The sequence below is a fragment of the Poecilia mexicana genome, unplaced genomic scaffold, assembly GCF_051168715.1.
Source record: "Poecilia mexicana isolate PSO_F unplaced genomic scaffold, ASM5116871v1 scaffold_22, whole genome shotgun sequence".
In the NCBI taxonomy this organism is placed as follows: Eukaryota; Metazoa; Chordata; class Actinopteri; order Cyprinodontiformes; family Poeciliidae; genus Poecilia; species Poecilia mexicana.
Window position 1 is genome coordinate 11,996,637 of NW_028263391.1, and position 27,201 is coordinate 12,023,837.

Consider the following 27,201-nt stretch of genomic DNA (forward strand, 5'->3'; position numbering starts at 1 on the left):
TACTGTAACAGGTGAAAGGGCGTGGCTGCAAATCCGTCCATCTACTTTATGATTTATTCTCGTTTCCCAGCCACAGGACCTGGCAGGAAAGTCAAATGTGAAGCAATCTGTCTGACAGATGAAGCTCAGCCCAAACTGGGTCACTAAGAGGGCAACAGTTTCAAACGCAGTAGCACATCTGCAACTCAATAGCTGAAAGAGAAAAGAATGAGAGGTACAAAGGCCTAGTCAAAGCACAGACATAAACCAGAAACTCTATATTATGCAATGCGATATTCAACATCTCACTCTGTGGGAAAGAGACATGGTGGCTAATATCAATATTATATCAATAACATCAATGATTACCAGGTAAGGCCAGGCGTGCTTAAAAAGTTTGGCTCCTATGACATAAATTCATTCGGTGTTGAACACAAACCACTCTTGTGTTTGAAATGATTCCCTGATGTCCAGATGGTTTCCCACTTGACCCCATTTTATGGTTTTTGGTGGTCCACGGGTGTGAGTGAATTCCCGTTGAAAACCCACCACACAGCTGGCGTAATGACTAACTCTGTGATGAGCACTTGGGCAGAGCAAACAAAAACAAGATGAGCTCTCGGAGACGAGAGTCCTCTCTAATAACCGCTGTTCACACTCGTCTGGGCCTCTCACTTCCCACAAGTATGAATCCAGATGCACAAAACATCCCAGCGGACTGTATCCCTGCCTGAGTGCTACATGAACCCGAGAACTTTGCCACCAGTAGTAAGCAATTAGCATAACAAGCGGTGGCCTCCATCAGAAAGAGGGCTGGCAGTGTTCATCAGAGGGAAATTGTTCCAAATGTGCTGCAGAGAAGAAAAACTCCAAGAGAAAGAAGAAGGAGGATGATTCTGATTGGACTGAAGCTCCTGCAGTAACATCCCAGCATTCTCCACCCCATCTGAACGTTAACAGTAAACACAAACTCATCTCGCGGTTCTTTAAAGTGACTCCAGATGGTGTTTTTTTGCATTATAGAAGAAAATTTTATTTCTTTATGGCCAAAAAAGGCATTTTTGGTGGCAGAGAGTATCAACAGTACCAGTGTTCTTCTGGCATGCAGAAACCATTGAGAACCACTGATCAGCAGCATCTGAGCATTCCTGCTTGAAACAGACGGATGGTCAGAAAGGCAGATGGACAGAGCTTTTGTCAGGCTGCACTGCAAGGCACGTCATATCAAAAGCAGAAATCTTCAGATTTTTATTATTATTTTTTTTTAACTCTTGCCATGATGACATTCGGCCCGGGTGGATTCATCCCCCGTAAATCAGGGAACAACTGAGTCAATCAGAGCTTTGAGGCTGCATTAAAGCTGACGGCAGCTCTTAGCACAGACTCGGCCATTCGATGCAGTGACGGGTCAAACACAGGAGAGATCGGCTTTTATCGCACGGCAACATATTGCGATCATCAGTGTTGATCACATAAAATGCGAGAAAGTGAACTGTTCCCGGTCGACTGTGGTGCAAAGTGAGCTAATCTTGGTAATGGTGCTGTTATATGAAAAAAAAAAAAAGCCACAGAGTCTCAGATTTGAACAAGGTGTTCCTCAGTCCTAATGTAAAAAGACCAAATGTTTTTTTTTTCCTTTTCTTTTGCCAGAGATTTTCACTTCTGGTTAAAATCTCTGGTAGTTTTATGTCTCCATTTGAGTACAGATATATATTTCTATAGTGAAAATAAATATCTACTTTTGTATCTGGAACCACAATTGAGCCAGTAGATATTTTATTTTGGACCTGTTTGTCTCAAACAAGCTGAAAGAGGGCCAAACCATCATGGAAGACTGTTTTTCTGAAAGCGTGTACAAGGACTTGAGGAGCTGCAGTTTAGAGGAAGCCATCGACGTTTTCCTCTCATCACACTGCCAAACACTCACCCCTGTCTATTTTCCATCTTCTAACACATCAACTAACAACAAAATGCTCACTGGTTGCCTAATATATCCCACCCACTAACAGGTGACATGATGGAGAAGATCACTTCACCCGTCATGATGTCATGCCTGATGGGACTCTGTGTATGACTGGGATGGAGACGAGGAGTGGATGCTAATAGTTGACAGCTGTGGTAACAGGAGACTGATGCAACGGGGGGAAACTAATGGAAGAGGCTAAATGAACACTACAAAGGGAACACGGTGATCTTGTGAAATGCTAAGCAGGTAATGAACCACATTTATTCAAAATATGTAAAATCCAGATCAAACCCTTCAGACTATGATACCTAAAGAATCATTTTGGTTCAACAATCTGATTTTTAATCTTGTTCTCTGTAAAGGTTGCTGCAAAGGTTTTAATAATTCAAATAGCAGTTGAATTTCCACTGTTTTATGGAAATGTACTTCTACCTAGTGGGGGGAAAAAAACTACTTCAGGAACGAGTTTTCCACCAGATTAAGTTTTCATCGTCTGTCTAGCTTCTTTATCCTAATGATCCCCTATTTTACCCCACAATAAGATTCGCCCTTAGCATTGAGCACAATAGCAATTCATTCCTCACTGGCATCCTGTTTTAAGACGAGCACACCTTATCCTGCAGCTGGTGTCTTCTTTGGGCCGGTCATTAGAAAGATACATCAAGACTGTCACATTAAGACTAGCTCTGAATGCTAAAAGAAAAACCTGAAGACTAAAGACTCAAATTAATTAAGACCCCTGGTTTATGTGACGCAGTATCCATCTTATATCCGACTTGGTGACTGCTGGTTTCCACCTTAAGCTGAAAATAACACTTTACAAGGAATTTTTTTAGGTCAACGCTTAAAAAAAAAAACACAAGACGAGCCAAAAAACACAAGAAGCTGACAGATTTTTATTCTGTGCGGCTAATTTGCAAACCTAAAATGGCTGAAGCTCCTTTCTGTACACAGCGCTCAAGGGATGGCGTCCGTTGTCAGAACCCATCAGAATGCTTCAATCAACATCTCATCCAACTTTGATTTGATGCCATTTCTCATCTACAAACCTTGGGCCACCGCTGCTGTTTTGTGAATGAAACTGGCTCGTCTTTAAATGGAGAAGGGTTTGTTTAAAGAATCTAATCCTTTCACATCCTGCTGGATAAAAAGTGAACACAGTGATATGTTGAGGCATCATGACAGTCTGCTATAAGGACTTATTGTTTCAAAGCTTAGAAAATCTTTGACAGCCACAGACAAGCAAACATATCCAGAAGACAAAGAAAACTGAGACTGGCTTTATTTTCTGACATAAAAAGGCAAAGCAGACGTACAGGCAAATTCTATATATTGTATTTTTAGGTCCTGTAAAGGTCCTAGACTTGTGGTTTTGAATAGGACATTTAAGAATTAACAGGTATAATGTCTATAAGAGTTACTACCAACTCAGGTTTCCGAGTAAAGACGAAACTATACATCATTTCAGTATCAGCTAATGTGCTGATTAATTAGCAAAATACAGCTTGGAATACACGATTTGTTGGTTGTTATTTTCGGTTCTTACGATTGGTCACTTCCTGTGCAAAAATGATTTTTAGCAAGTTGGATGGAGTTTTGCACTAAATGCTAAAGGTCATAACAAGTGTTGGAAGTAACTCTGCAATCCAATTATCTCATATCATGAAGCCCCCCTCCGGTGAAATCAGATGGAGTCAAGCTTGAACGTAGCACCCTTCGACTAAGCACACATTTTCAGTCAATGTTTGTCTAAAAGTTAACTATATACATTATCACAATATGATGTTTCAGTGGTTAATGAGGCATGCTGCCTTTCACTATTTAATAGCATTTGACTATTGTTTCCTGTAGCCAGTAAAAACATTTAAAGTAAGGATGCACAATTAATATTTAATAGCGATGCTACTGGTAAAAACTGCAACGCTGATGTTGTTGTTAGCCCACATTTTACAGATTATTCTCCTTTTTTACTCCAACTCAGTGTCCCACCGCTCTCTATGAATTTACCCACAAACACAAACATCAGGTGTGGGCATTAGAGCAGGTTGAGTCAGGTTGTGCAGGAAAAAAAAGAGCTTGACACTTGAAATTTAAAATATTAACAAAAATTGTCTCCAATTCATCTTGGATAGCTTGTACAGAAGCACTTTAGATAATATTTTCTAATCTATTATTATTATTTTTTTTTATGTTTTAAGTTGGCTTCAAAAACAATCAAAACAACAATGAAACAACATGTGACGCTTGTGGAAATTGAATAACCAATCCCTGATGTAAATGCTGCAGAAGTATTGCACGAATAGCAAACTAATTATCCTTATTTCAATGCTGCACCATGCATATGGTACTTCTGCACAGCTGAGGATCCACTTCTTTTGTCATGCCAATTAAGTTTGTAATAGAAAAAGAAAAAAAAAATCTTGCTCTTGAGTTTTTTAACTTTCCCCCCAGAAAACATTACATTTAATGTCAGGTGGATCATAAACAACCCAAGTACTTCATATACCTCAGAACTGGAGTTTTTTTTTTTTTTTTAAGCTTCACTTCTTGAAGCTTACACCCACGTTTAAATTTTTTCTCTTGAGGAAGGAAGCTGTGGAGACGATGACAAACTATTATTACCACAAAATGAGCTTCATAATAAATCTCTGCATTAATTCAAGAAACAAATGAAAGGTTCTTGGCCTAAAAGCTAAGAATTACTCAGGCATATATGTATCCCTATTCTGATCCATCTCTTCTATAAATAAGTAAACGATGAGTCAGGTACGGATGCTGTAGAGCATAACATTTGTGAGAACTGAAAGTTTCTGCACCCAAAGAGGAGGCAAATTCATGAAGGAAAAAAAAAAAGCATAAACAAAAAGAAAAGAATCAAGGTGAAGTCAGGGGGCTGGGAGGAGAAAAGTGGGACAACAGACTGAGATCAGAGCAAGTTCTGACAGTGAGACGGGATAGCAGAGCGAGAAGGCAGTAATACAAGCGAACAGAGAGTCAATAACAGCTTTTCACATGCTAGAGACAAGAGACAAATGTAGAAATGAAAGGGAACAAAATGTCCGCGTCCCAGATAGTGGGGTGAAGAGGAGGGTGAGGGGAAACATGAACGTTTGGTGGGGTTAATCACCCAGTGTGTCGGGGGGAAGATGAGAGGCTTGTAGGAGTGACAGATCTGCTGAGCTAAAGCCCTCATCAGGCCTGCCACGCTGTCCTCCACATGTCAAAGCACCAGGCTAAAGAAGGCGGCTGTCGAACGGCAGCCGCTGAAGGCTGCCTGCGGACGGGCCAACGCAGAACTTCAACTTCTTTCCCCCTGACTTAATATCTATGATAATCACAAGGGCGGGAGCAGTGGGATTTCAAACTCCCATCCTCCTCTGAGGCCTGCTGCCCTTTTCCCAACCATCCTAAGTATTACTTGTGTAAACCTATTATACCGCTTTCGTTCTGCCCTTGAAGCAAATATCTTAAGACACTTGGATGTTTCTCCGCAGTCAGTTGCTGCCTGACTCTTGTGTCTGCTGTGTCAGATGTTAAACATCCCCTCACACAGTCACCTCATTGTTCTACAATGAAGAAGACCCACAGAATAAGGCAATAAATTGGATAATCCTAAAAAAAAACTTTAGCCAATTAGGCTGCAAACATACAATAAAGACGGTTCCTCTTTGAGCTGCCGCTAAGGTTTCTACCTACTCGTCTCTCTCCGTGTAAAATTACAGTGCTGAACCTTCGAAGCTTTCCAGAATGTGTTGGGGTTTTTTAAATACCAAATTAAATATTTTCATTTTGTAGAAACTCAGACTCTTTAATTTGATAACCGTTTCCCTCTGTGGCTACTATGGGGCCTTAACAGCTTCATTCGAGTGAACTGGTGCCAACTCAAATTCAGTAAACAGCATTTAAAAGACACAAGCAGACCTTTCATAACCAGACCTCAAAGTTGTTGGACTACATTGGATATAAAAAGTCCTCACACTCCACAACAATACCAGGGCTTATGATGTAACAAAACAAAAACAAAAATAAAACATTACAACCATGATAAATCACTTCAGAGCTTTTTTCTACCTTAAATGTTTTAACTTGAGGTTAGGCAGAGGCCAGAGTGTTTAATGACTCATAATCAACATGAGTTTGAATGTGGTTATAGATTTTAGTTATTTTAAATTGCTGCTATTTTTAACATTACAAAACTGTAATCTTTAACAGGGATGTACAGACTTTTTACTTCACATTACATTGATGAAAACCAAAACACAATGGCATAAAAACTGTGCAGTGTGTTTTAAAGTGAGAGGGAAATAAAAGTTTAGACGTTGATACAGCCATGGGATATTGTGGGTGATGTTTTTGTAATATGTAAGAGGAGGTCATAAATATTTTGGCCTTCGGGTTTACTCTGACACAGCTGACGAGTTGGTTAGAAATCAGATGCCTTAACCTTGCCTGAAGACAGAAAGTTTAATCCTTGACAATATATGGTAAACATCAGAAGGATGAAAGAGGAACTGAATGTGTATCAGACTTTTTAAACATCAATTAAAAGCACAAGTGACACTGACTACATTCCCTTCTCTGAGCTGCCCAGATCAATTTCATGTTGCATTCCAAGTTATTTCAGCTACTACATAACATTTTGTTTCCAGCCTTGTAATTCTGTCATTTCTTTCTTCTTTATTTGCTGCTAACCTGGATTTTTGTGAAAAAACTAAAACACACTTGGTGTTTCCATATGACCTAGGAATAAAGTCAGAACCAGGGACCCTGTCCTAATTTAAGACCATTTTATTGACAGAGTGACAACCTCAACAACGGCAGTATTGTTCCAGACCCACAATGCTAAGGTGGATGCACATCAGCAATGACCTTGCATTAAAATCTATATTTCTGACTGTAAATGTTTGGTTTTCTTCATTTTTGTGTGCATGTTTAAATAAAGCCTGTGTGAAAGGCTGGAAGGCCATTTGTAGATAAATTACCAATCAATTTTCAATTGAGCTTTATTTATTATTACTATTATTATTTCTCTAAGCATTAATACTCTGACTGATTTTGCTCAGACATGCCATTTCAGGATAAACATTTTCCATAAGAGCATAAATAATTTTAAAAGGATGGACTTCAAGTAGTTTGAAAGGACTTTACAACTCAAATTGATAAGGACTAATTGTTGCTTATGAAGGTCATTCTCAATGTCTTTTCATGGTGGCATTGGGTTAACCCTCAGCTCGAGGTTCCAGGACAACATAACACCTAAAAGCTACAGCTTTAGTAGAGGCTGTCACAGTTGATGATGATGATGATGAATTAATTGCACTTTTGCTGCTACTTTCGCTCTCATGTCTTACGGGCGCAGTGAGGGTGTAACTATAACTTTCATATGTGCTTTACTTTTGTTTATGAAATATTAACAGCATATAATCCATTAAGTGTTCAAAAACATTAATTAAAATGTAAATAATTGTATAACCAAGCAAATCCAGAAGTATTTGAAATTATTATTAGGGTGTGCTTTCTTTTAATGTTCAATAAAACCGTAAACAGCAGCATATAGGAGCCTGGCTAATTATTTTCCTATTGTGCAGCTCAACATGTGCGCCAAATGTGATGTTTGCTTTGTGGTCAGTAAATGTGAAAAATATCAGTTTTCTGGCCACTGCATGTGAACAGTAACACTGGTCCTTACGTGTAAATAATTAGAGTGCTAGAAGCCCTTGCTGTCAAATAAAATCATCAGGAGACATTAAACTACGAGGAGATACTCTGATAACTTTTAGAGGAGAAGTTTTCAAAAGTTCAAAATGCACTTCAAGTACTTCAAAGCGATTCTGCGGAAGAACATTTCTGAGAAGGTCTCATAGTAAAGTAACTAACTTGCAGCTTAGAATCTGCAAAACGAAACCTCTGCTTGTCTTTACTCTTTTGAAGTAAGGAATTTACAGAGTGCGAGATGAAAAATGTCAAGTCAGTGGATCTGGCTCCACTGACATTCTCTGGAGACAAATTGGACGGTTTTACACTTCAAAACTGTCCGTCCTGCTCCATTTAATGCCGAAGGAGATCTCTGATTCACTCGCTCAGCTGCTGAACGCAGAGCACACCAGTAGGGGGCACACTTACTTTGTTGCAGGCCACACACTGACACCATACCCAGCAGGACAAGAGTATTTGTAGCTCATTAAAGTGTGTAAGCGTGAGTGTGTGGGAGAGGGCAAAACAGGTGTTACAGACACAAAAAAAAAAAAACTTTTTTTTTTCCTCCTCTCATTCACTCACACATGTGTCTAATTTATTGCAATGAAACACACTTACAATAATCTGTGGTGATCACCGGAGGGCTTCTGATGTCAGGTACTGGAGTCTTACTGGTAGGTAATAATGGGAGCTGGGTTATGCTGGTGGCCACCGGTGGAAACTCCCCGTTTGCTGAAATAAAAAAAAAAATAAAAAAGAAATTCAGAGGAAAAAAAGCAAAAGTGAGTAAAGATTTCAGGGGGTTGTCTTAAGCCACCAGCAGGGGTGATTCTTTAGTTTATGCCACCTCTGGTCATACAGGAGAGAAACAACCTGGGGAAATGGAGGTTTTCTGTCTTGTTCATAGTGACAATGATACACTATTTTGCAAAACTATTCCCTCACGCACACATGCAGTAGACTAAAAGGACTTACAGCTCTTTACTTAATTAATGACGTGCTTAATTTATGCAAAGTTTAGGAGATCAGGCACTGATGTTGTCAGGAGATTTTGCTTACAGCCTCTACCAAAGGTACATAAGGGGATAAAGGTCACGACTCTGTCAAGTTATTCCCACACAAAACTCGCTTATGCTTCGTTGCTTGGTATGCAGTCAAGTTTTACAATTTGCTCTCGTTACAGTCATTCACAGAAGTCATGAGTCAAATGAATCTTTCTGAATTGTTTAGTGAAAGAAATGTAAAATGTCAAGGTGTGATATGCATAATGAAAGAGAAAAACATTTGGTCTTTATTTTTCCACCCAAGGCAGCAGCTTGTATTTTAGTCTTTGGTGAAAAATGTTATTCAGAGCCAGAGGTTTTAAATCTTTAATGGTATCACTCTTCTAATTACTAAAAATGCTGCAAATAGTTGCTTTTTGTGAATGTGTGCCTCTCTTTTTTTAGTAAAAAGAAATGCATTTAAAGGTGTTTTTATAAAAAATAAAAATAAAAAGCTTTTCATTTAGAAAACTAACATTTTCTGTGTCTTATTTTCTAATGGAAACAGGAATATGACCAGTAAAAAAAAAAAAAAAAAAAAAGGATCACTGATGGATCTGAGTGAGAAGCAGCTGGGATGACACTCAGGCTCTCCACTTCTGAGGCCATTCTGGTACCACTGGGAGCAAGTCTGCCTCAAGCGTGGGACGTTCAAGTATTTTGGTCCAGGATGGCAGAATAGAGTGGGTGTGGAATAGTCAAATGAAGCTCCACAGGCAGATACAGGCTCTGATACTACCAGCTAGGACAAAGAAAAACTTATGCTAAAAAGTGAAGCTACGTCTACTTTCCAAAGCCTTTATAGTTATTAGACGGGATCATGACCTGGATACAAGTAGCTGAAATGAGCTTCCACCTGATCAGGTTGCCTCTCCCTTTGCGCCCAATCGTCCCTGATTTGTATGGAGAGTCGGGAGAAGCTTTCTCTTTCTCTTAAACCGTAAGTAAGATCCAGAAAAATACGAGGAAAATCTCTGCAGCATTTACATAAAACATTTTTGATCGCCACCGACTTCCAAAAATCCAAGAATCTGACAGAGACCCTGGTTTTTAAAACCTTAAGTTTGTTGAAGTCTTGTTTGCTAATTGTTTAGTTCCTAGATCCGCAGAGAAGGATGGCAATAAAGAAGAAGCAGCATCTGGGTCCTGAGTGAGATTAAAATCAACCATACACACAGCCAACAAGTGGCTACTAACGAGAAGAGGGAACCTTAAAATGAAAACTGCATTCCTCCAACAAGATCTTCAATTGGTCTGACAGAAGTTAAATTCCCATCTTGCAGTCTCTAGGTTAATATTTAATTCACCACAGCACCAGAAAGAAGCCGCAAGTGGGTTCGCTCTGACTATCAGCAATGACTATATAATTTTGTGGGCATGTACCCTGCAGGGATTCAGAGATCACTCTGATGCAACAAATACAACACTGTCCACAGTGGAAGTAATCCTTCCCTGCATATTTCAGCAGCTCAAAGTTTGGGTTGGCATTGTGTCAACAGGCCAACCTAAAATACACAGACCTGGAAGGGCAAATTCAAAATCGTAATTGTGGAGTGACAAGAACTTTAACTTTGTGGAACTTTGTTTTAATAATTGAAAAATATTAGTGCATTTATTATTTCGATCCAACCTGGTTGTTTGCTCTGTCAGTAGCAGAAAAAACTTCCATGAGAGGTTTTCCCTGAGATTTGTCCTGCTTTGAACAGAAAACTGAGAGGGACTATGCGCTCACTGGCTAATTTATTAAGTAGGAACATTGATTTGAAATTGTTTCGATTTTTCTTTTGCTATTTGCGATGATAAGAAGCTGAAGAGGAACACCTGCTTAGTGCATTTCCTTTCTGGAATAGAAAAGGAGAGGCATGTCTAAGTTTTTACTCCTGGATATGTTACCTTTGTGACCCAAACTCAAATAAACAAGAAGATAAGGGCTGGATGGCTACATCCCTGCTTGGTTGGTAGAAAATAGCAGTAGACAGTACAATAATTAATATTACCAGTACAAATAGCAGAGTACACCTGACCTGTACACATGCTACCTAATTCAAAACCTTGCAAGCCTTTTCAGCTTGCAGATGCAAAGTTTTTTTTTTTTTTTTTTTTTACAGCTCATAAATGATGAACAGTAAGCTCTTTCTGATTTACCAATTTTACAAAAACAACCCATGATTACCAGGTAAAGCAGGCCATTTCCTAATACCTTTGAACAGTGGATCAAAAAGATGTGACTCACTGTTGCGTCACCCTGAATGACACTCCAGTCTCTCGCTCGTTATCTGATAATCCTTCCTACCTCCGTACAGTGCCACACACATTCTCAGAGGGTTCTGTTGTTGTACTGTTTGTCCTACTTTAGGATATGCAGAAAAACCAACAGTATTCAAGCTGCCTAAACAATTTTTTCCCCCCCACAGCTTTAGATCCAAACTTTCTGCTCTATTCTATTCACTTGTTACTGTTGATTTTTCTATGCACATCCTAGCTATGTTTCTCCATCATGGCTCTTAATTGTTGAGGTGCAACTTCAGGTATGTACTCTACAAAGTCAAAAAAAAAATATTTTGTTGGATTTCATTGACTTAATAAACCCGGAGCGAAAAGACAGGCAGGTTCAAATTACGGCTATTTTCCTCCCTTCTCTCAGTAAATAATGCAGAAAGATGATATTGTGATTGTTTCAGCCACATTCAAACTGTCATAGTTCTTCGGTTTATGAATAACTTCTGTGCCCAGAGCAAAAACTTGAACTTGTAAATGATCCTTTATAGTCACATAACCCACATATTAAAACCTATTCCTATTCTCTATGTGGATTTGCTCTCGGAGAGGCCAATTTTATGGCTTCTGGAGTTAATTTGCATTTTACAAAGAAGAAACACAGTGAAGGTTCGCAGTCGTCAGACCGGCTGTTCATGCTGCAGCTTCGTGTTACTCCCCACAGAGCTGCGCTGTTTGGCAAAAAAAAAAGAAGTTATTTAAAGGTTTATTTTGTTATTTTTCTTGTGTTAAGCCTCAAATATGTCTACTATAACTAGTTGCATATTTATGTTTCACCAAATTTCTTGTGATGAGCGAATGTTGCTTCTGAGAAGCTGAAAAATATTTACAGGAACTCAAGCTGAAATCTGACTACGGGTTCCTTAATTGCGATGAGCCGACGACTTGCCCACAATGTGTCATTTGCCTCCTTGGTGAGAACAAATCAGACTTGCTTTTTTCCCTCCTTCATCATCGCAGCAGCATCAGGGGAGAAAAACAAGACTTTTCATCTTTATCTCTGTAATCATTTTAGCACAACAGTACTCCCGCTCTACCATCCCGGATCCCCCGTCACCTCAGGCAGAAGTCTCACCATTTGCGACAATATGGTCGCAAATGGTGAGGGGGTCCCTCAGCAGCTAAGAGCTTTAGAAACCTTCTGCTTGGTGGCAGAGCTGGATTTGGTCAAACCAAAATATGCTCGCTTTGAATTACAGCAAACTATTAAACTTTAACGTGCCTCGACTCTTCTTCTGGGCAAAATTTGCCGTTAAATGGTTGTCTGATCATAAATCTTTAGTCTGGTATAAAATATGCAGCTTCGGACCTAATTGCAGCAGCTGACGTCTCTGCTGAACGTTACCTGTGGCAAAAAAAGAAAGAAAAAAAAAAATCATGTAATTTTGTCTTCAAATGTTTGAAAAACTCAGCCGTGCATTTTTTTTTTTTTTTTTCAGATGTGGCTGCAGGAAAATCAATATCTCATTCCCTCGCTCCACAATCCACACACAAATATGATTGTTTAAGACTGCTGCTCAGGAGCATTGATACAGATAGAGATTACGCGCAGCATAAGAGTGATTGCAGTGGCTGTTTGCTCAGGAGAAGGACTCCATGCAGTCATAGCTTTCCGTGACTAGGACCTGTAGATGTTTTACATGTTGTCAGTGAATTCACCAACTTTTTGAATCTTCGACAGAGTTGCTAATAAACTTGCCTGCATTGTTATTCTGGGCATAACAACACGTTGCAGGATTGGTATGCGGCTGCAGCGGGAACAAGAGCTCGCTCGCTCGGGTCCAGCACTGAGCTTCTTGATCCACAGGGCAGGGCGTCAGCGGCCGTGACTGTCGCTGTTCATTAGTATCGTGCTATAAGCTACCTGAGGCGCCCCAGAGACCTGCTGCTGGGAGGATGGGGGTGCGGAGGCACCTTGTTACCACACAGGCACATCTCAAAATGTCTCAAGTCTTTAACAGCTCTGATGCCAGGGTGGGTGGGAAACAGGGTTAATAAATAGACAAACAATATTTTAGAATTTTGTTTATAATAGCAATGCTGCTTTTTAACCAAATCTAGAGATCTGTGTTTTATGCTTTAATGCCACACATGATTTAGATGCAGGCATTTCTTAGGCTTCTACTTCTGTTCCACAATTGAAATTTTGCTCAAACATTTGCGAATGCCCTCTGGTGGATGATCTAAGTACTACACGTGGCAAACAACGAAAGCGAAGATGGAGCTGCGTCCTTCATCGACCGTAGAGATCGTAAGTGAGATGAATTTGGACCATCCATCCTTCAGATTTACTCCTGCTCTTGTCTCGCTATATGTCCTGTTGCCTAGCAACTGTGACAGCTCTAAACACGAGCTGGTAAAAATGGTAATCGTCCTGAGTTTTTTTTTTCTTTCTTTTTGTATTATATAACACTTTCTAATTATTTAAATTAATTAATTAAATTAGTTAATTTGTCACAATACCTATTTTTTTAATACATGTTTATGTGAAAGGCAAAATCCTACCAACACAACTGCTTAACACATTTAACTTAACTTTTGTACCGCCAGGCATTAATACTTAGATTTAACTGTTCTCTATTCCTGTTCCATCTCCTGCTTCATCTGCCATTGTTACAAAAAACAAAAATATTCCGTTCGACCTGTAAGAAAACAATATAGCGTGGTCTGCGCGAAGACACCAGACCTAGCCGTCAAATCCATGGATAAGAAGGATTTGGAAAAGTCTTTGAATACGGGCAGCCTACATTACTAAGACTGATTATTCCTTCAAATCCGGCCTTCGAAGGATGCAACATGACTCCATGAAAAACCATTTAATGGGCTTATGGGTCATTCATCTATAAGGAAAGTTTGCTTTCTGACTTTTTCCTGATTCTAAAATCATTATTGGAAAAACCTCTTTTTGAATTTGCTCATTTGATGTTTGTCAACTATTAAAATGTCTTTGATGATCTGAAACAAGTGATGTGTTGTAAATGCAGTAACAAGAAATTCATAGGGGATCAAAAATTCTGAGCTTTTTAACATCACCACCATGTACCAATATTACAACTTAACACATCATATTTGTTTAAATCTATGTGCATATCCCCAGAATTGCAAAAATAACTATTGTTGCATACAAAATGTAGATAGTTTTGAGTCCTTATCCAATTCTTTTGTTTTCACATGAGGAGAACAGACGGTGCTGTTCGGTCCATTAGATGGAAATTTTGACCTCAAACTTAAAATATTTTGATGATTGCATTTTGTACTGTTGTCGTACCTTCAGGATTTATATGGACTATATTACTGTCTACATGACATATGAGCCTGAAGATGCTGCATCAATTTACATTAAATAAACTATTGGGAGTTGATAATGTATTTATTTATTTATTTAACCATTTACTCTCCTCGTGTGAAATTACAAGCTGGGTGGTGTTGTGATGTGTTGTAATTTCACTGAAATACAACAGAAGGAAGAATTTATATATATATATATATATATATATATATATATATATATATATATATATATATATATATATATATATATATATTTATAAAAAACAATAATTCACCCAATAAGAACGTCGAGTTCTGGTTCGTATGCAAAAAAAGGAAAAAGCTAAGGCTTTAATTATAAGAACTCATAAAGGAGAACAGGACGGCCAAACATAAATCCCTCTGTCTGGTAATTGATAGCTGACCTTTTATCTCATGTAAAGTTCACCGCAGTCTTACTTTGACCTGCAGGAGAATTTGTTTATGTCAAGTCCAGACTTTGCTTAGAGACGAGCTCATCTCCACTGTCGAGTATGGGCGTATTAATAAGTACTAACTGTTGAGGTGATACTGGAGAACTAATTAATCCTAAATTAGATTATGAATGAGGCCCTGGGTATGAATAAAACACTTTAATCAGCCCCATAAGTATTCACTGCAAATGCACCGAGGGTGTCTGCTCTTTGTTTCTTAATGCCAGCACTTTTAAGGGGTAATTGATAAAATCCTGTATCTGTATTATCGTTGCAGGAAGCAGATAAGAACTCAAGTAATCAGCAAAGCAATAACAAAAAAAAAAAAAAGGAAATATATATGATGTGGCTGGAAGAAGCAAGTTTTCAATAAATTCAAGAACAGACTGAAGCTCTGTTCAGAGATTTGTGAATGTTCACTTAATGCTGACCTTCTAATTATTTATTTGAATCATTCTTTTCTCCAGGATGAAATTACTAAACATTTATAATTGTTTTTATCAGGTTCAAAATTATACATACAGACTCAAACACGCAGACATACCCCCACAAATAATGGGTTGAATGTCTGACTGACAGTTTTTATTGTCTTCAACAAGCTACTGTCATAAATCTGGTTGGATACTTGACCACTCTTCTTGGCAGAGCTGGTTGAGTTCATTGGTTGGCTGGCTTTAAACCATGAACACTTATCCAATAATTTGGAGCTTTTTGGAATCCATTCCAGATGAATAATCATATCCTCCTTACCGATTCCAAAACCAGTTTTGATGTGTGTTTAGGCTCACGGTTTTGTTGAAACACCCCAGTTTCAATCCTCGAGCTGTTTGATTTGGTGACACTTCCAAATATCTGGTGGTTATGTAAAATTGTTGTAAGTAATCATCTTACAATCTGCAGTTGTTTAAAAATGGATCCAAAAGATTTTACAAACTAGTCTAAATCTACAATTATCCCCCCTAAATCTCCACACACTTTTTCATTGTTCTGATTATTGTTGAGTCCAATAACTAAAATAACTAAAAGCTGCAATGAATCCTGATCATGAAGTTGTCATAGAAAGACATTTTAAAACCATCATAACTACCTTTTAAAATTATTCTACATTTGTCTTAGCTTGCATATCTAGATAAAAAAAAATTAAAAAATTTCATCCAGACTCTGCGTTCTGGTAGTTTCTGTGGAAATGAATGAAGGCACACATTCACAAAGAGAAGAATGAACCTCCTATGCCGTCTTACCCAATAAACTAATTTAATAATACTGGATGAAAATAAAATGCTAAAACTGACAGCCAAGTCCAACACCTGAAGGGCAACAGATGCATCATCACCGCGATTTTCCAACCATACATCACGTCGCAGCACAGAGATGTGTAGGGTAACAGCCACGGATGGCTAATCCTCTGCATAATATGTTCCCGGTATGCTTTCCCACTAAAAACACATTACAGTGTTGTGTCACTCAGCCCAGATATCCATCATGTTCATCAGTCACAGCAATCACTCTTGGAAATTACGCCTTTTAGAGCGCGCACGTCTCACGTTGGCTCTTTTGGACATATAGGCAATAAAAAGCGACTGTGTCAAGTGCGGCTGCTGGTAATAGATACGGGCTGCGAGATGAACTTTTCATCTGGAAAAAGAGCAAAACGGGAATAGATGATCCCTCACAGTGTTGACATTCCGGCGATGCCGCCACGGAGGACATAAAACACAAACTGGTGCGCAAATATTTTCTGTAAAATGTCATGTGCTTAAATAAAACAGTCCTTGGCCCAGTAAGACTGGGTGATGGAGGATGATGATGACCCCCTCCTCTGCTAGTTGGTGGCACCGCATTCAGCTGATTAACTATGTCGAGATTGTGTCTGCACTGATGAATTGCGAAAGAAATGAATACTGGAATCTAGATAAGTGCTAAACCGTTTCCAGGATATCTAAAATCTAACAGTTTTTGGCACAACACGCCTCCATATCCTGACAGGATCAGTGTAATAATTAACCTACAAGCATCAGATGATGCATGAGTATGAGCCTGCCATGTCCCTGCCCTTCAGAGAATAATACTCCACCACTGCTCCATCTGAGCGCAGCTCTGTCTGTTAGAGTTATATTCGGCGCCGGAGATGCTTGAGTCATTACTATTCTCATCACAGTTCAAACAGGTTCCCTCAGATAGGCAGACACGGGGGGAGGCTCTGAACTCCTAACCTTTCATTCCCATTCTTACACGGCTGTCATCGCTCTCATGTTTTCGTACCAATAAACTGCCTCAGTTATAACACAAAAATATCTGGAGAGGTGACTCGAGGGTTGACCTTTCTAAGCTAGCAGTAAAACACTGGAACACAAACCCTCATCAATCAGCCAGAAACAGCTCTGACATTTTAAAACCACATCAGATGTTCTTAGAGAAAGTGCTTTTAAAGGGATATCATTGACTTGTCATTTTCTACAAAGATTTGCTAATCTATGTGGAGCCAAGTCTGCAAGCAGGTTTACCTGACACCGTTTTCTTAAAGTGGAGAAGAAATATTGTCATCTTTAGTCAAACTGCCTTTGAATGGCCTTGGCTCTACACTGTACAACTCTAGACTTTACAACAGAAGAAAATGTGCTTAAATGGCAATTAGCATTTATACATCTAGTGCAAAGTATGGACTAACAGGATGTTTTACGTTATTTAAATAAAGAAGACCAAAATGCAGAAGCAATGATAAAGGAAGGAACTATATCTACTAATCTATAGTAAACATCTTCCGTGTGACTTTATCAATCGCTCACATTGTTGTGGGAGAAGTTTGGCCCACTCTTTACTAAATATTTGTTTCTGGAGTCTGGACTTTGACTAGGCCACTGCAACATCTCTTAATTATTTTAGTTTTCACCAACTATTCTGTTGTAGATTTGCTATGTCCATGTTTTCCATGACCCAGTTTACTTACAGTGCAGTGATGGACTCAGATGGGACTTTATGTCTTTATGAGATATAAAGATAATTACAAAGTCGACCTTTTATCACCTGAAGAACATTTCAGAAGGTTAGCACTCAACATGCTTATCAAAGTCTGCAGATGGATTGTTTTTTTATGTTAAATGATTTAGAAAAATCTTGATTGACTTTAATCACTTGGAAGCTCTTAGGTGGGTAAAAATTAATGCTTGTCAGAGATTATTGCTCATGCATTTCAAATTGGTTTGTGTTAGCACACACCTTAATGAACCAGACAAACAAAAACTCAGCTATTACATATGGAGGTTACTCATTAATGAGTTGTTTTGGGTTTTTTTCAGTACCAACTTTCTGTTGCTTCCCCTTTATTTCCTAGGAATGTGGTAATGATGGGCTCAAATTTTTTTGTCAGTGTATATAAAGTGTTGAGGTTCATTTAGCTTATTTCATTTTTTTTACATTTTTCCTGATAAAACCTTCAAATAAAAGTGACACATCAGTTCTACTAAGCTCATCATCCGCCACTCATTTTGCCTGAGAAACTCAATAAATGAAGCGCTGCCAAATAATCTTAATTACAATCAAGTACTAAAAACAAGACTGGAAAAAATAAGATTTTTATAACACTCACATGCCAGGAAGCAGTCCATGCTGAAAGAGATGTTGTCGAGAGAGACGGCTGAACCGGGACCAAGTCCATCTTCTGCACTGAATTGGAGCCAGTACCTGAAGAGAGGCAAACATGACTTAACAACTAAAACAACTTTGAAAAGATTAGACAGCTTCTGGGTGAAGAACGATGAAGCCTTTTTATGCTTTGGGACAGAATTGGTTTTAGACAGAGTACTCTGTGTGCTTTCTGACATCTCAGTTTCTATTGTTAACAAAATCCTGTGTTTTCTGCATTTACAAATGAGCTTTGTGACTTATTTCAAAGTGGAACAGTTTGTGGTGTTAAAACAAAGGTACAAATGTAGCCATGGTTACAAAAACAGCATAAATGTGACATGTAATTCAAACTGGGTGGCCAAACAGCAGCTTATGCCGCACTAATAGCTTCCTTGGGTCTTAAAAACACAGAACATGAATGTTATTATGACCCTGAAGTGTTGCATTCAAAGGAGGATTTGTGATGTCTGTTAACAGATGTCAAAGTGTTCTTTAAAATACGAATGAGCCTAATTGGGAGCTGGGAGAAATTCTAAAAGTAGATTTTAAACAGTAATTTTAAAATAAATGATAACTGAATTTTTAATAAGAATGAAAATGTTAAACTCTAAAATGTATGTTTGACGTTTTTTATCCAAGAGATTGAATGAAAAACATGCGAAACCTTAGACACCATTTGACTGACAGTGATTTTTGCTTCCCACCAGATTAAGTAATTGAAATGGTGGAGCAGAAACAAGATTATATTTCTTATTAGTTGTCAAGGTGGCACTTTTCTGCCAGAATCAGGCTGGTTACACCTTTGATTTCCAGAGCTTTTGTTCACCGATTCAGAGTCCAAACAGAACCCCAGAAAGAAAAAAAAAGAAATAGCAGACTCAATGAAAATACGGTATTGCAAGAGTTAAATGCGTTTGTGTATCACACTTGTTAATATTTGAGAAGAAGAAGGTTCGCAGGAAGTCTTTTTATCATTTATAAGGCGAGAGAGCAGCCAGTATTACACAGCTCTGCAGTTCAATAGGTCCTTACTAATATTTTAAAGACAAAATTAATATGGACATCTTGAACTTTCTGTAGCATTGGCATATTAATGTTTAGCTCGACTAACTAAAACAGTTTATGTCTGTGGCGTCTGTAAACACCAAACATCCACTCTCTCAAGTGATTCTCTTACGAGGAATTTTAATTTGTTTCCAACTCGGATGTGGAAATGTCCAAAGTAGAAAACCACTAATGCCTCTGTGCCGGCTGCTATGTCCCAGCCAGAGAACGATCTTCAGGTTGAACAAATGCTGAGAAATGGAACCTGGAGAGCTAAAGGACCTGATCTAGTTATCTCATTTTTCTCTTCAAATGACTGATTTATTGATGTAGATTCTTAAAACTCCAGAGACAGAAAAGGAACATCTGGATAACATTTTTTAGGCGTAGATAATATGTTAAACATTCTGCTATTATTCTTTCTTCTGAGCTTTAGTAGAAGAGATATAGAATAACTGTTCTTGTCTAATTAATTTTGCTTTTGTGTTTACTTCAATTAAATCAGGAATTAGACCTAAGAATGATTAATAAGAAATATAATCCATAATTTACCTGCAGATATTTTGACTGATGAAATAAAACCTAATTTTGATAAAAGTCTATTTGCTTCTTCAAACTGCTCACTGGAGAGGAAACAAATCATTCTTCAGCACAGTTTTATGGTAAACTAATTATTTGTTGTACTTTAATATAACTCAAAGTAGCCATGAAATGTGCATCGATTGTTTTAACATAAATATTTAACATAACTCTAGAAGCAGTCCTCTTACAGATAGTGAAGGATTTCTATGTTGGTCCAGATGTAATATTTCACTTAATTGCAGTTTTTATATATCGAAATTATCTGCTGATTCTTGACTTTTTACCTACACATTACGTGGCCTTTCTGTTTCTATTTAAGATTCACAAAGGTCACTGAGCAAAGTCTTGGAGGTTCACCCGGTGCTTATGGACATGACATTCAAATCAAAAGCACAAGCACAGCTGACTACATAACCCAGGAATCAAAAATTAATCACTCTCCGAGGAGTGGGATTATTCAAGCTTGAAAGAAACCCCCAGTTAGGCAAACAGAGATGAAATGCCCTTTTCTGGGTTGCTTTTTTGTTTGATTTGTTTTAATTTCTCTCTTCTTGAAGGGAAATCAAGGCCAGAGTTAATTGGAAGGCAAGCAGAATGGGGACAATTTTGTGTATAAGGTTCTATTCACTTGGTCACAGACAGGTGGAAAGAAAAGAGAGAAGGGGGTATATTTAATTTTTTTTTTTTTTTTTTTACAGACGTACTTATTAGAAAGTCCATTGTGGAGACCCCGGTGGGATTCATTAATTTTGTCAAGCCGAGTGGAAGCAGCTCCTTAAAAATGAAAGAAAACTCCACCTGCAGGGGTGTGAGGAAGTGGCGACGGTGTCAGAGTCATGTTTGAATGAGATTCAGAAGACTTGTCTGCTCTTAAGCATTTAAAGTGGAGCTGACAGTTTGACGCCTGCAGACAATCTAAACACACTGCTTTGTTGCAATCACTACTGTCTGTCAGGAGGTGAAGCAGGTGAGCGTACCAGTCTGCCAGCCCGTAAAGAGGGAGTGTTATGAGCCTCCAGCCTCTCTCGGATTTGGGCTCGCTGGCCGAGTGCCACAGCCTGCGCTGCTCGTCTGGGCCCGTGCTGTTCTCCACCATCCACAGAGATAACGAGTCCCGCTGTGAGCCTCCGGAACAGAACCAGAACCTCACCTGTCGGAGTTGAGAGGAGATTTCAATGGTTCTAACAAAAAGCCAAAAGTTTAAAGTGGGGGTTAGAGCTTGTTAGTGATTTCCCTTTGATGCGGATACTAAACAAAGTTTCTTGTAAAACAAAAAAGAATGAAAGAAATCGTTATTTCAGGTTGTATGTTTAACTTCAAAAGTGTAGCAACAAAAAGGATTCCACAGATTTAGACAAAAGTTAAGACGTACAGGAGAAAAACGGAGTGTGGAAAAAACAAATCACTATTGCTTAGAACAAAATTGAGCACAGAGACGGTGATTGTGTCCCCTCATCTTTCAACATCAGATAAGTTTGCTTGGGGATCCAGACGTTTGTGTCGGCGTCTCTTAAGGTTCTGCCATAGTTTTTTCTTCCAGTCATTCTGTGGAAAACATGCAACTTTTGGGGGTCATCATTCTACACATTAACTACTTTAAGCCACATTCAACTTTTGGACAAATGGCATCTCTTTTAACTCTAGAATACCAATTGACATTTAAAGATTAGTTAAGTGGTGACCAAAATAAGCCTAAATCATTGTCTCTTCACCCTGTACTTGAAGAGATTTGAGATTTATTTTTAAGACAAGAAATGACTTTCTTTTTAAAATCCGTCCAAATAGGCCATACTTATTCAGTATTCCAACTGTGCAGTTATGAATTTTAACTATTAGCCCACAAGCTGAATTTGAACTCCAGGGAAACCCATACATCCTTTCCCCCCCGTAGGACACTTTTAAAGTCCTACAGGGGATCCAGTTCTTCTCAGGTGAAAAGTTATAGTTCCTCCAGCGAGTTCTCTGTATTCCACCCTCTCTTCACAGTGGGATTGGGCTGGAAAACCTCTAAAGGGAAGCGCAGTAGAGGCATCCTGATCTTATGCCTGAACCACCTCGGCTGTCTCCTTTTGATGAAGCGGTGCAGTGACTCTATCCAAGCTTCCCGAGGATGACTGAGCTCATCCTTGTCTTTAAAGATGAGTCCACTCTGCAGCCTGGATGCAGCTGCTTGTATGTGGTTTCTCTTTCTTTCGGTCGTGACCCACATCCCATGGCCGCATGTGAGCCTTATGATCTCATCTTTGCCTTTTGAAGATTATGTGGTTCAGTTAGCAACCATAGGTCATGACCTTCGGTGTGTAGTGCAGGAGTTTGCAGAAGAGTGTAACACTGCTGCAAACAGTGAACAGCTTTTGAGAATAAGCTATTCTAGGTTATTTGGTTCTTGGAAGGCCACTCTGTCTGCATCATGTTTGATTCTATGTAATCGAAAGGACTTTAAGTGTCTACAATCTTGTTCATTAGTGAATGTAGTGCAGATGTATGAACTGGGGTCATCTGCAGTTTAATGGACACTACTCTGGTCTGCTAATATAAAAAAATAACCCACTCACAGAACGAAGGTCTACATTTACAAAGGCCATCTGCATTCCACATTCACCTCATGGCCAGTTGTGAATAATCTTTCTGACTGTAGAATGACAGACTTCAGATACTTTTAAAACTAGTTTTCTAATTATTTCATTCTGATGTCCAGCAACAATCTCTTCTCTAAGGTCAGGGCTGCGGTCTTTTCATCTTAGTGTCACATGAATATGAACCTGTACACTAAACAAACACAGAACAGAAAACCTTTTTTTTATATAAATGTGGTTGCATTATTATTATTATTTCTTTTTCATTTTGGTTTCATCTTTGTTGAAGAAATGACAGTATGGAATCTGCTGTGTGTTTTATTTTGAGGGTTAGATTCAAATCATCTTAGCACATGGTAAAGAGAAGATGCAGTTTTAAAATGTCTTATATGGAAGTGAAAGAGGATGCAGTTTCTTTTCACCATTAAACAAAGTGCAGCTGGTGGTGTACAATGACTCATGCAATGAAGCTATAAGAAACAGAGGTGGAAGCTGGGCTTGGGTCAGATGTGGGCCTAGCTTCATGCCAAGAAAGAGTACGACAGATGCTATTTTTGGTTTAAGTGCACAGAAGACCAGAGGGAGTTGCATTGGATGTAGAGTAAGCATATGATAGGGAGGAGAGAGAGGAGCTGTGGTATTCTATGAGGCCGTCTGGAGAGGCAGAGAAGTATGTTATAGTGGTGACGGATATGAAAGAGGTCTGTAAGACAGCAGTGAGGTGTGCTGTAGGAGTGACAGCAGATCATGGTGGAGGGATCAGCTCTAAGCCCCTTCTTGTTTACTTTGGTAATGGACAGACTAACACATGAGGCTAGACAGGAGTCTCCATGGGCTATGATATTTGCAGATGACATTGTTGATGTGCAGAATGAGTAGGGCACAGTTAAACGAAAAGCTAGAGTGGTGGAGGCATGTACTGGACAGAAGAGGAATGAAGATCAGTTGCAGCAAGAAAGGATACAGGTATATGAATGAGAAGGGAACGGTGACAGGGAGCATAAGCAAAGAATGTAGATGACTTCAATTGCTCAGGATCAATGGTCCAGAGCAGTAGAGTGTGTGTAAAAGAGGTGAAGAAGCGTTTGCAAGAAGGTTGGATTGGGTGGAGAAAAGTGTCAGGTTTGATAGAAATAAAGGAAAAGTGCACAAGAGTGCAGTGAGAGCAGCGATGTTGTGGGGTATAGAGCCGTTAACCACTGAGGAAAAAACAGGAGACAGAGCTAAAGGCTGCAGAGCTCAAGATGCTGAGTTTCTCTTTAGGAGTGACGAGGATAGATAAGATCATGAATGAGTACATGAGAGGGACAGCTCATGTCCAGACTGAGATGGTTTGGACATGTTCAGAGGAGGGACAATGATTATGTCAGTAGGCGGAGGCTGAGGTTGGGGACGCCAGGCTGGAGGCCAGGTGGGAAACCAGAAAGGAGATTTATGGGAGTGGATGTGAGGGTAGAAGATGCAGTGGATCATTAAGCCCACTCTTGTGTTTTTAAAATGTTTTGGGGGTTTTTATTGGTCGAATGTAATATTCCCAATTTTATATGTCATATTTTTATTAGCTGTAAGTGAAAAATCATCATAATCAACACAAATAAAGGCTTTCACACATCCATTATGTGTAATTAGTCTATAAAATGTGTTTCACTTGGTTCCTAAAATAAACAGAGTTTTGAAATGTATCTATTTATACTCTGAGTACAGTTAATAAAATCAACCTGGGTTATTAGTTGGATTTTTGTGGGGTGAAATGGCACATCTCTGACTCAGCATAAATTGGTGTGGGCAATACTATGCCAAAACTAATTTAAAAAAAAACAAACAAAACAACATATTTTGTCACAGGTTTTAAACAGTAAAAATAAAGTTAAATGTAAATGTTGTGATTCTCAGAGCCAACTAAATAATGTAATCTCCAACAAGCATTACACTTGTTGACAGAAATCTCTACAAGTATGTTGGGCATCAAGGCTGGAAGCATTTTTATGACATGGAAGCTCTAACAGTTGATCTGACTCTTAGCTGCAAGTCAGCATCCTGAACAAAGTTATCCAGGAGTGGAGAAAAAGCATCAAACTGAACAAATTAGGATTAGGTGGAAGGATTTAAAGGGCTAATGCTGAATTTTGTCTCATCTTTGTCTGTTTGGCATAAAGCTCTGAGGTAACGGAGTATAAAGGCGGCCTCAGCTACTGCTCACAGACATCGGGCGTCTCTACTGTGCCCTACATTTCAGGTGCTGTTTTAACAATATTTCCAGAGCTCTGTGAGTTCTGAAAATGCTTATAGTCTGACCCTTTGACCCGCAGATCTACCTCTTTGTTCCATCTATTCTGCATTAAGCTCTAACCTCTAGTTTCTGACTGTTCCTCCATGCGTAAATGTTCGAAGAAGCATGCAAAGGGTGAAGAGGTTTGTTGGAAAGGTCAGGCCACAGAGCAGAAATAAAACAAATAAGCAAACCTCTATACCACAGGATATATACAACTTCACTCCAGAACACATTGGGGGTTTTAAAAATGCATGAGTTTTACAACCTGTGGTCACCTTCTCTTTGAATCTTTTGAAACACAAAAATTTCAGAGCTCAGTCTCTCTTTTCTTTGCTTTCTGAGTTTCTGACCACATTTATAACTAAATTAAATTCTCCCACAAACTTTAAACTGGAAAACGTATTGCTTTGTTTTGCTGCTCCTCCATAAAAGAATGATGTTATGGCCTGATGTTCCTAATAAATATCTGGAGAGGAATCAGCCGACTCGCATCTCCTTATCAAAACCAACACGCAACGTTTTTAAAATGTAACAGCACGACACAAAAAAAAAAAAAATCTTAATTTCTCCCAACAAACTTCAGGAAACAAAAGGCAATGAATAAACCTGATTCGGGTTTTGTTGTAAACTATAAATGAACAAAAGGAAAAAAGAAAAAGATAAACTACAGGGACTCACCGTGCAGGGAGAGTTTCTTAGAGGAGGGGGGAAGAGGGGACTCTTGAGCAGCGTTGAGCCCCGATGACCTTTGGAATGGCCCCCCTCTGTTGTAAATGTTACCCCTTATAACACATATAACACAGGTATGAAGGAGGACAATATAAAATAATCAACTGTACACTTCAAATGAAGACAAATTAAACCAGAGACTTGCATACACCATATAAGGGTGATAAGTATTTTTTTTTTCTCACTGTCTGTCACTAAATCATAAAATCTTTTCTTGTTTTAGGTCAGTTAGGACGAGCAAAATTATTTGTATTTGGTAAATGTCAAAAACATGAGTGGAATAAATTCTAATTCATACTTACAGACATTTCCTGTGACATTTCCTTCAACAAATGCTACCAAATATTACTTCTGGAATATTTGGTAGCATAGCCTTTAACTTTATGACTTGGGGTCAATTGTTTGTCCACAAACAGGTCACTGTGCTCTGCTGAGTTTTTGGCCCATTTCCCCTGACAGAACTCAGCCAGGTCTGCTTCCACTCACGCTCACGTCACGAACTGGGGTCAAACCTTTCTGATGACCCTTCCAAAACACTTACAAAAACTCACATGTGCACAAAGTGGTTTGCTCATTTAAGATGTCACTAAAATATTTCCAGATAACGTTCCTTCCTTCCTCATAATGATGTATTTTGTAAAGGGCACCAGTCTTGCTGCAAATAATGCACCCAGTATGATGCTGTTACCTGGTGACAATGACTGTAGCCAAACATTTAATTTTAGTTTTATTAGAACAACACACATGTCTGCTAAAGGGAAGCCTTTGCCTCTCAGTATATTTGCAAACTATAATTGACTTTCTATGTTGCTTTTGGAGTAATGCCGGCTTCCTCTCTTACTAGCCATCCATCCCATGTTTCACTTGGAAAATGACATTCTGCTTTACAAGTTATTTTTTATTTTGTTCTGAGATTGATATGCATATTTTAAAATAAAACATATTCATCAAAACATGTCTCCTTCCTGAAAGGTGTGGTGGATGGACCGCTCAAAGGAATAACAATAATATCTTAATTAAAAGAATGTGATAAAAACATGAATTATTTTGTCATTTTGCAAATAGAACAATTTTTCTGTAATCTTACCAGACCTGAAACAAAAATATTTTAATCTCATTTAATGTCAGGCAGTGAGAAAAATGGCAATATGTATTTTTATACCATGTGTGCAAATATCTGATTTCAACAGGATGTGAGTGTCTTCAACAAACTTTAAACAAAACCGTTCTATTTTTCTGCATGTCATTAATTTGTCTCTGTTTTTTGTGCACCGCTGCTTAAGCATTTCAAAGAAATTACTGGAGAGTGACTGAAGTTAACATCACAGTAGGGATGAAAACAACAGATTTATTCGCTCCTCAGAAATCAATAAATACATTTTCGGCCGACCCCTCACAATAAGGCCAGCTCTCCACAGCCACTTAAACCCAGTGGGATTCTGTTTGTTCCAGTGTTCTGACCACTGATCAAGCCAAGAAATACTATGTCTGGCACATCTGAAGTCTCAGTTGTTCCAAATTCACAAAGTCAATATGTTCAAGGTTAGCTTTGTGTTATTTTGCAGTTTGAAAAGCCCGATATTTGCCTCTTTGAAGTCCGTCTCTGTACGGCTCACCTAGACTTCTGAGAGGCTGCAAATGAATGTTAATACGATTACATCAGAGACAC

General features: G+C 38.7%; 1 protein-coding gene across 1 annotated transcript in view; it reads right to left on the reverse strand.

The window, feature by feature from the left end:
- The window catches only part of alk (ALK receptor tyrosine kinase), a 90,205-nt gene that overhangs the window by 34,930 nt on the left and 28,074 nt on the right, over window positions 1-27,201 (reverse strand). Inside the window, exons 4-7 of the mRNA XM_015008156.2 lie at window positions 25,482-25,585; window positions 20,933-21,105; window positions 18,292-18,386; window positions 8,261-8,374 (exon numbers count right to left, since the gene is read on the reverse strand). Of these exons, the coding sequence (XP_014863642.2) occupies window positions 8,261-8,374; window positions 18,292-18,386; window positions 20,933-21,105; window positions 25,482-25,585 (486 nt within the window). The remainder of the gene's footprint in view (window positions 1-8,260; window positions 8,375-18,291; window positions 18,387-20,932; window positions 21,106-25,481; window positions 25,586-27,201) is intronic.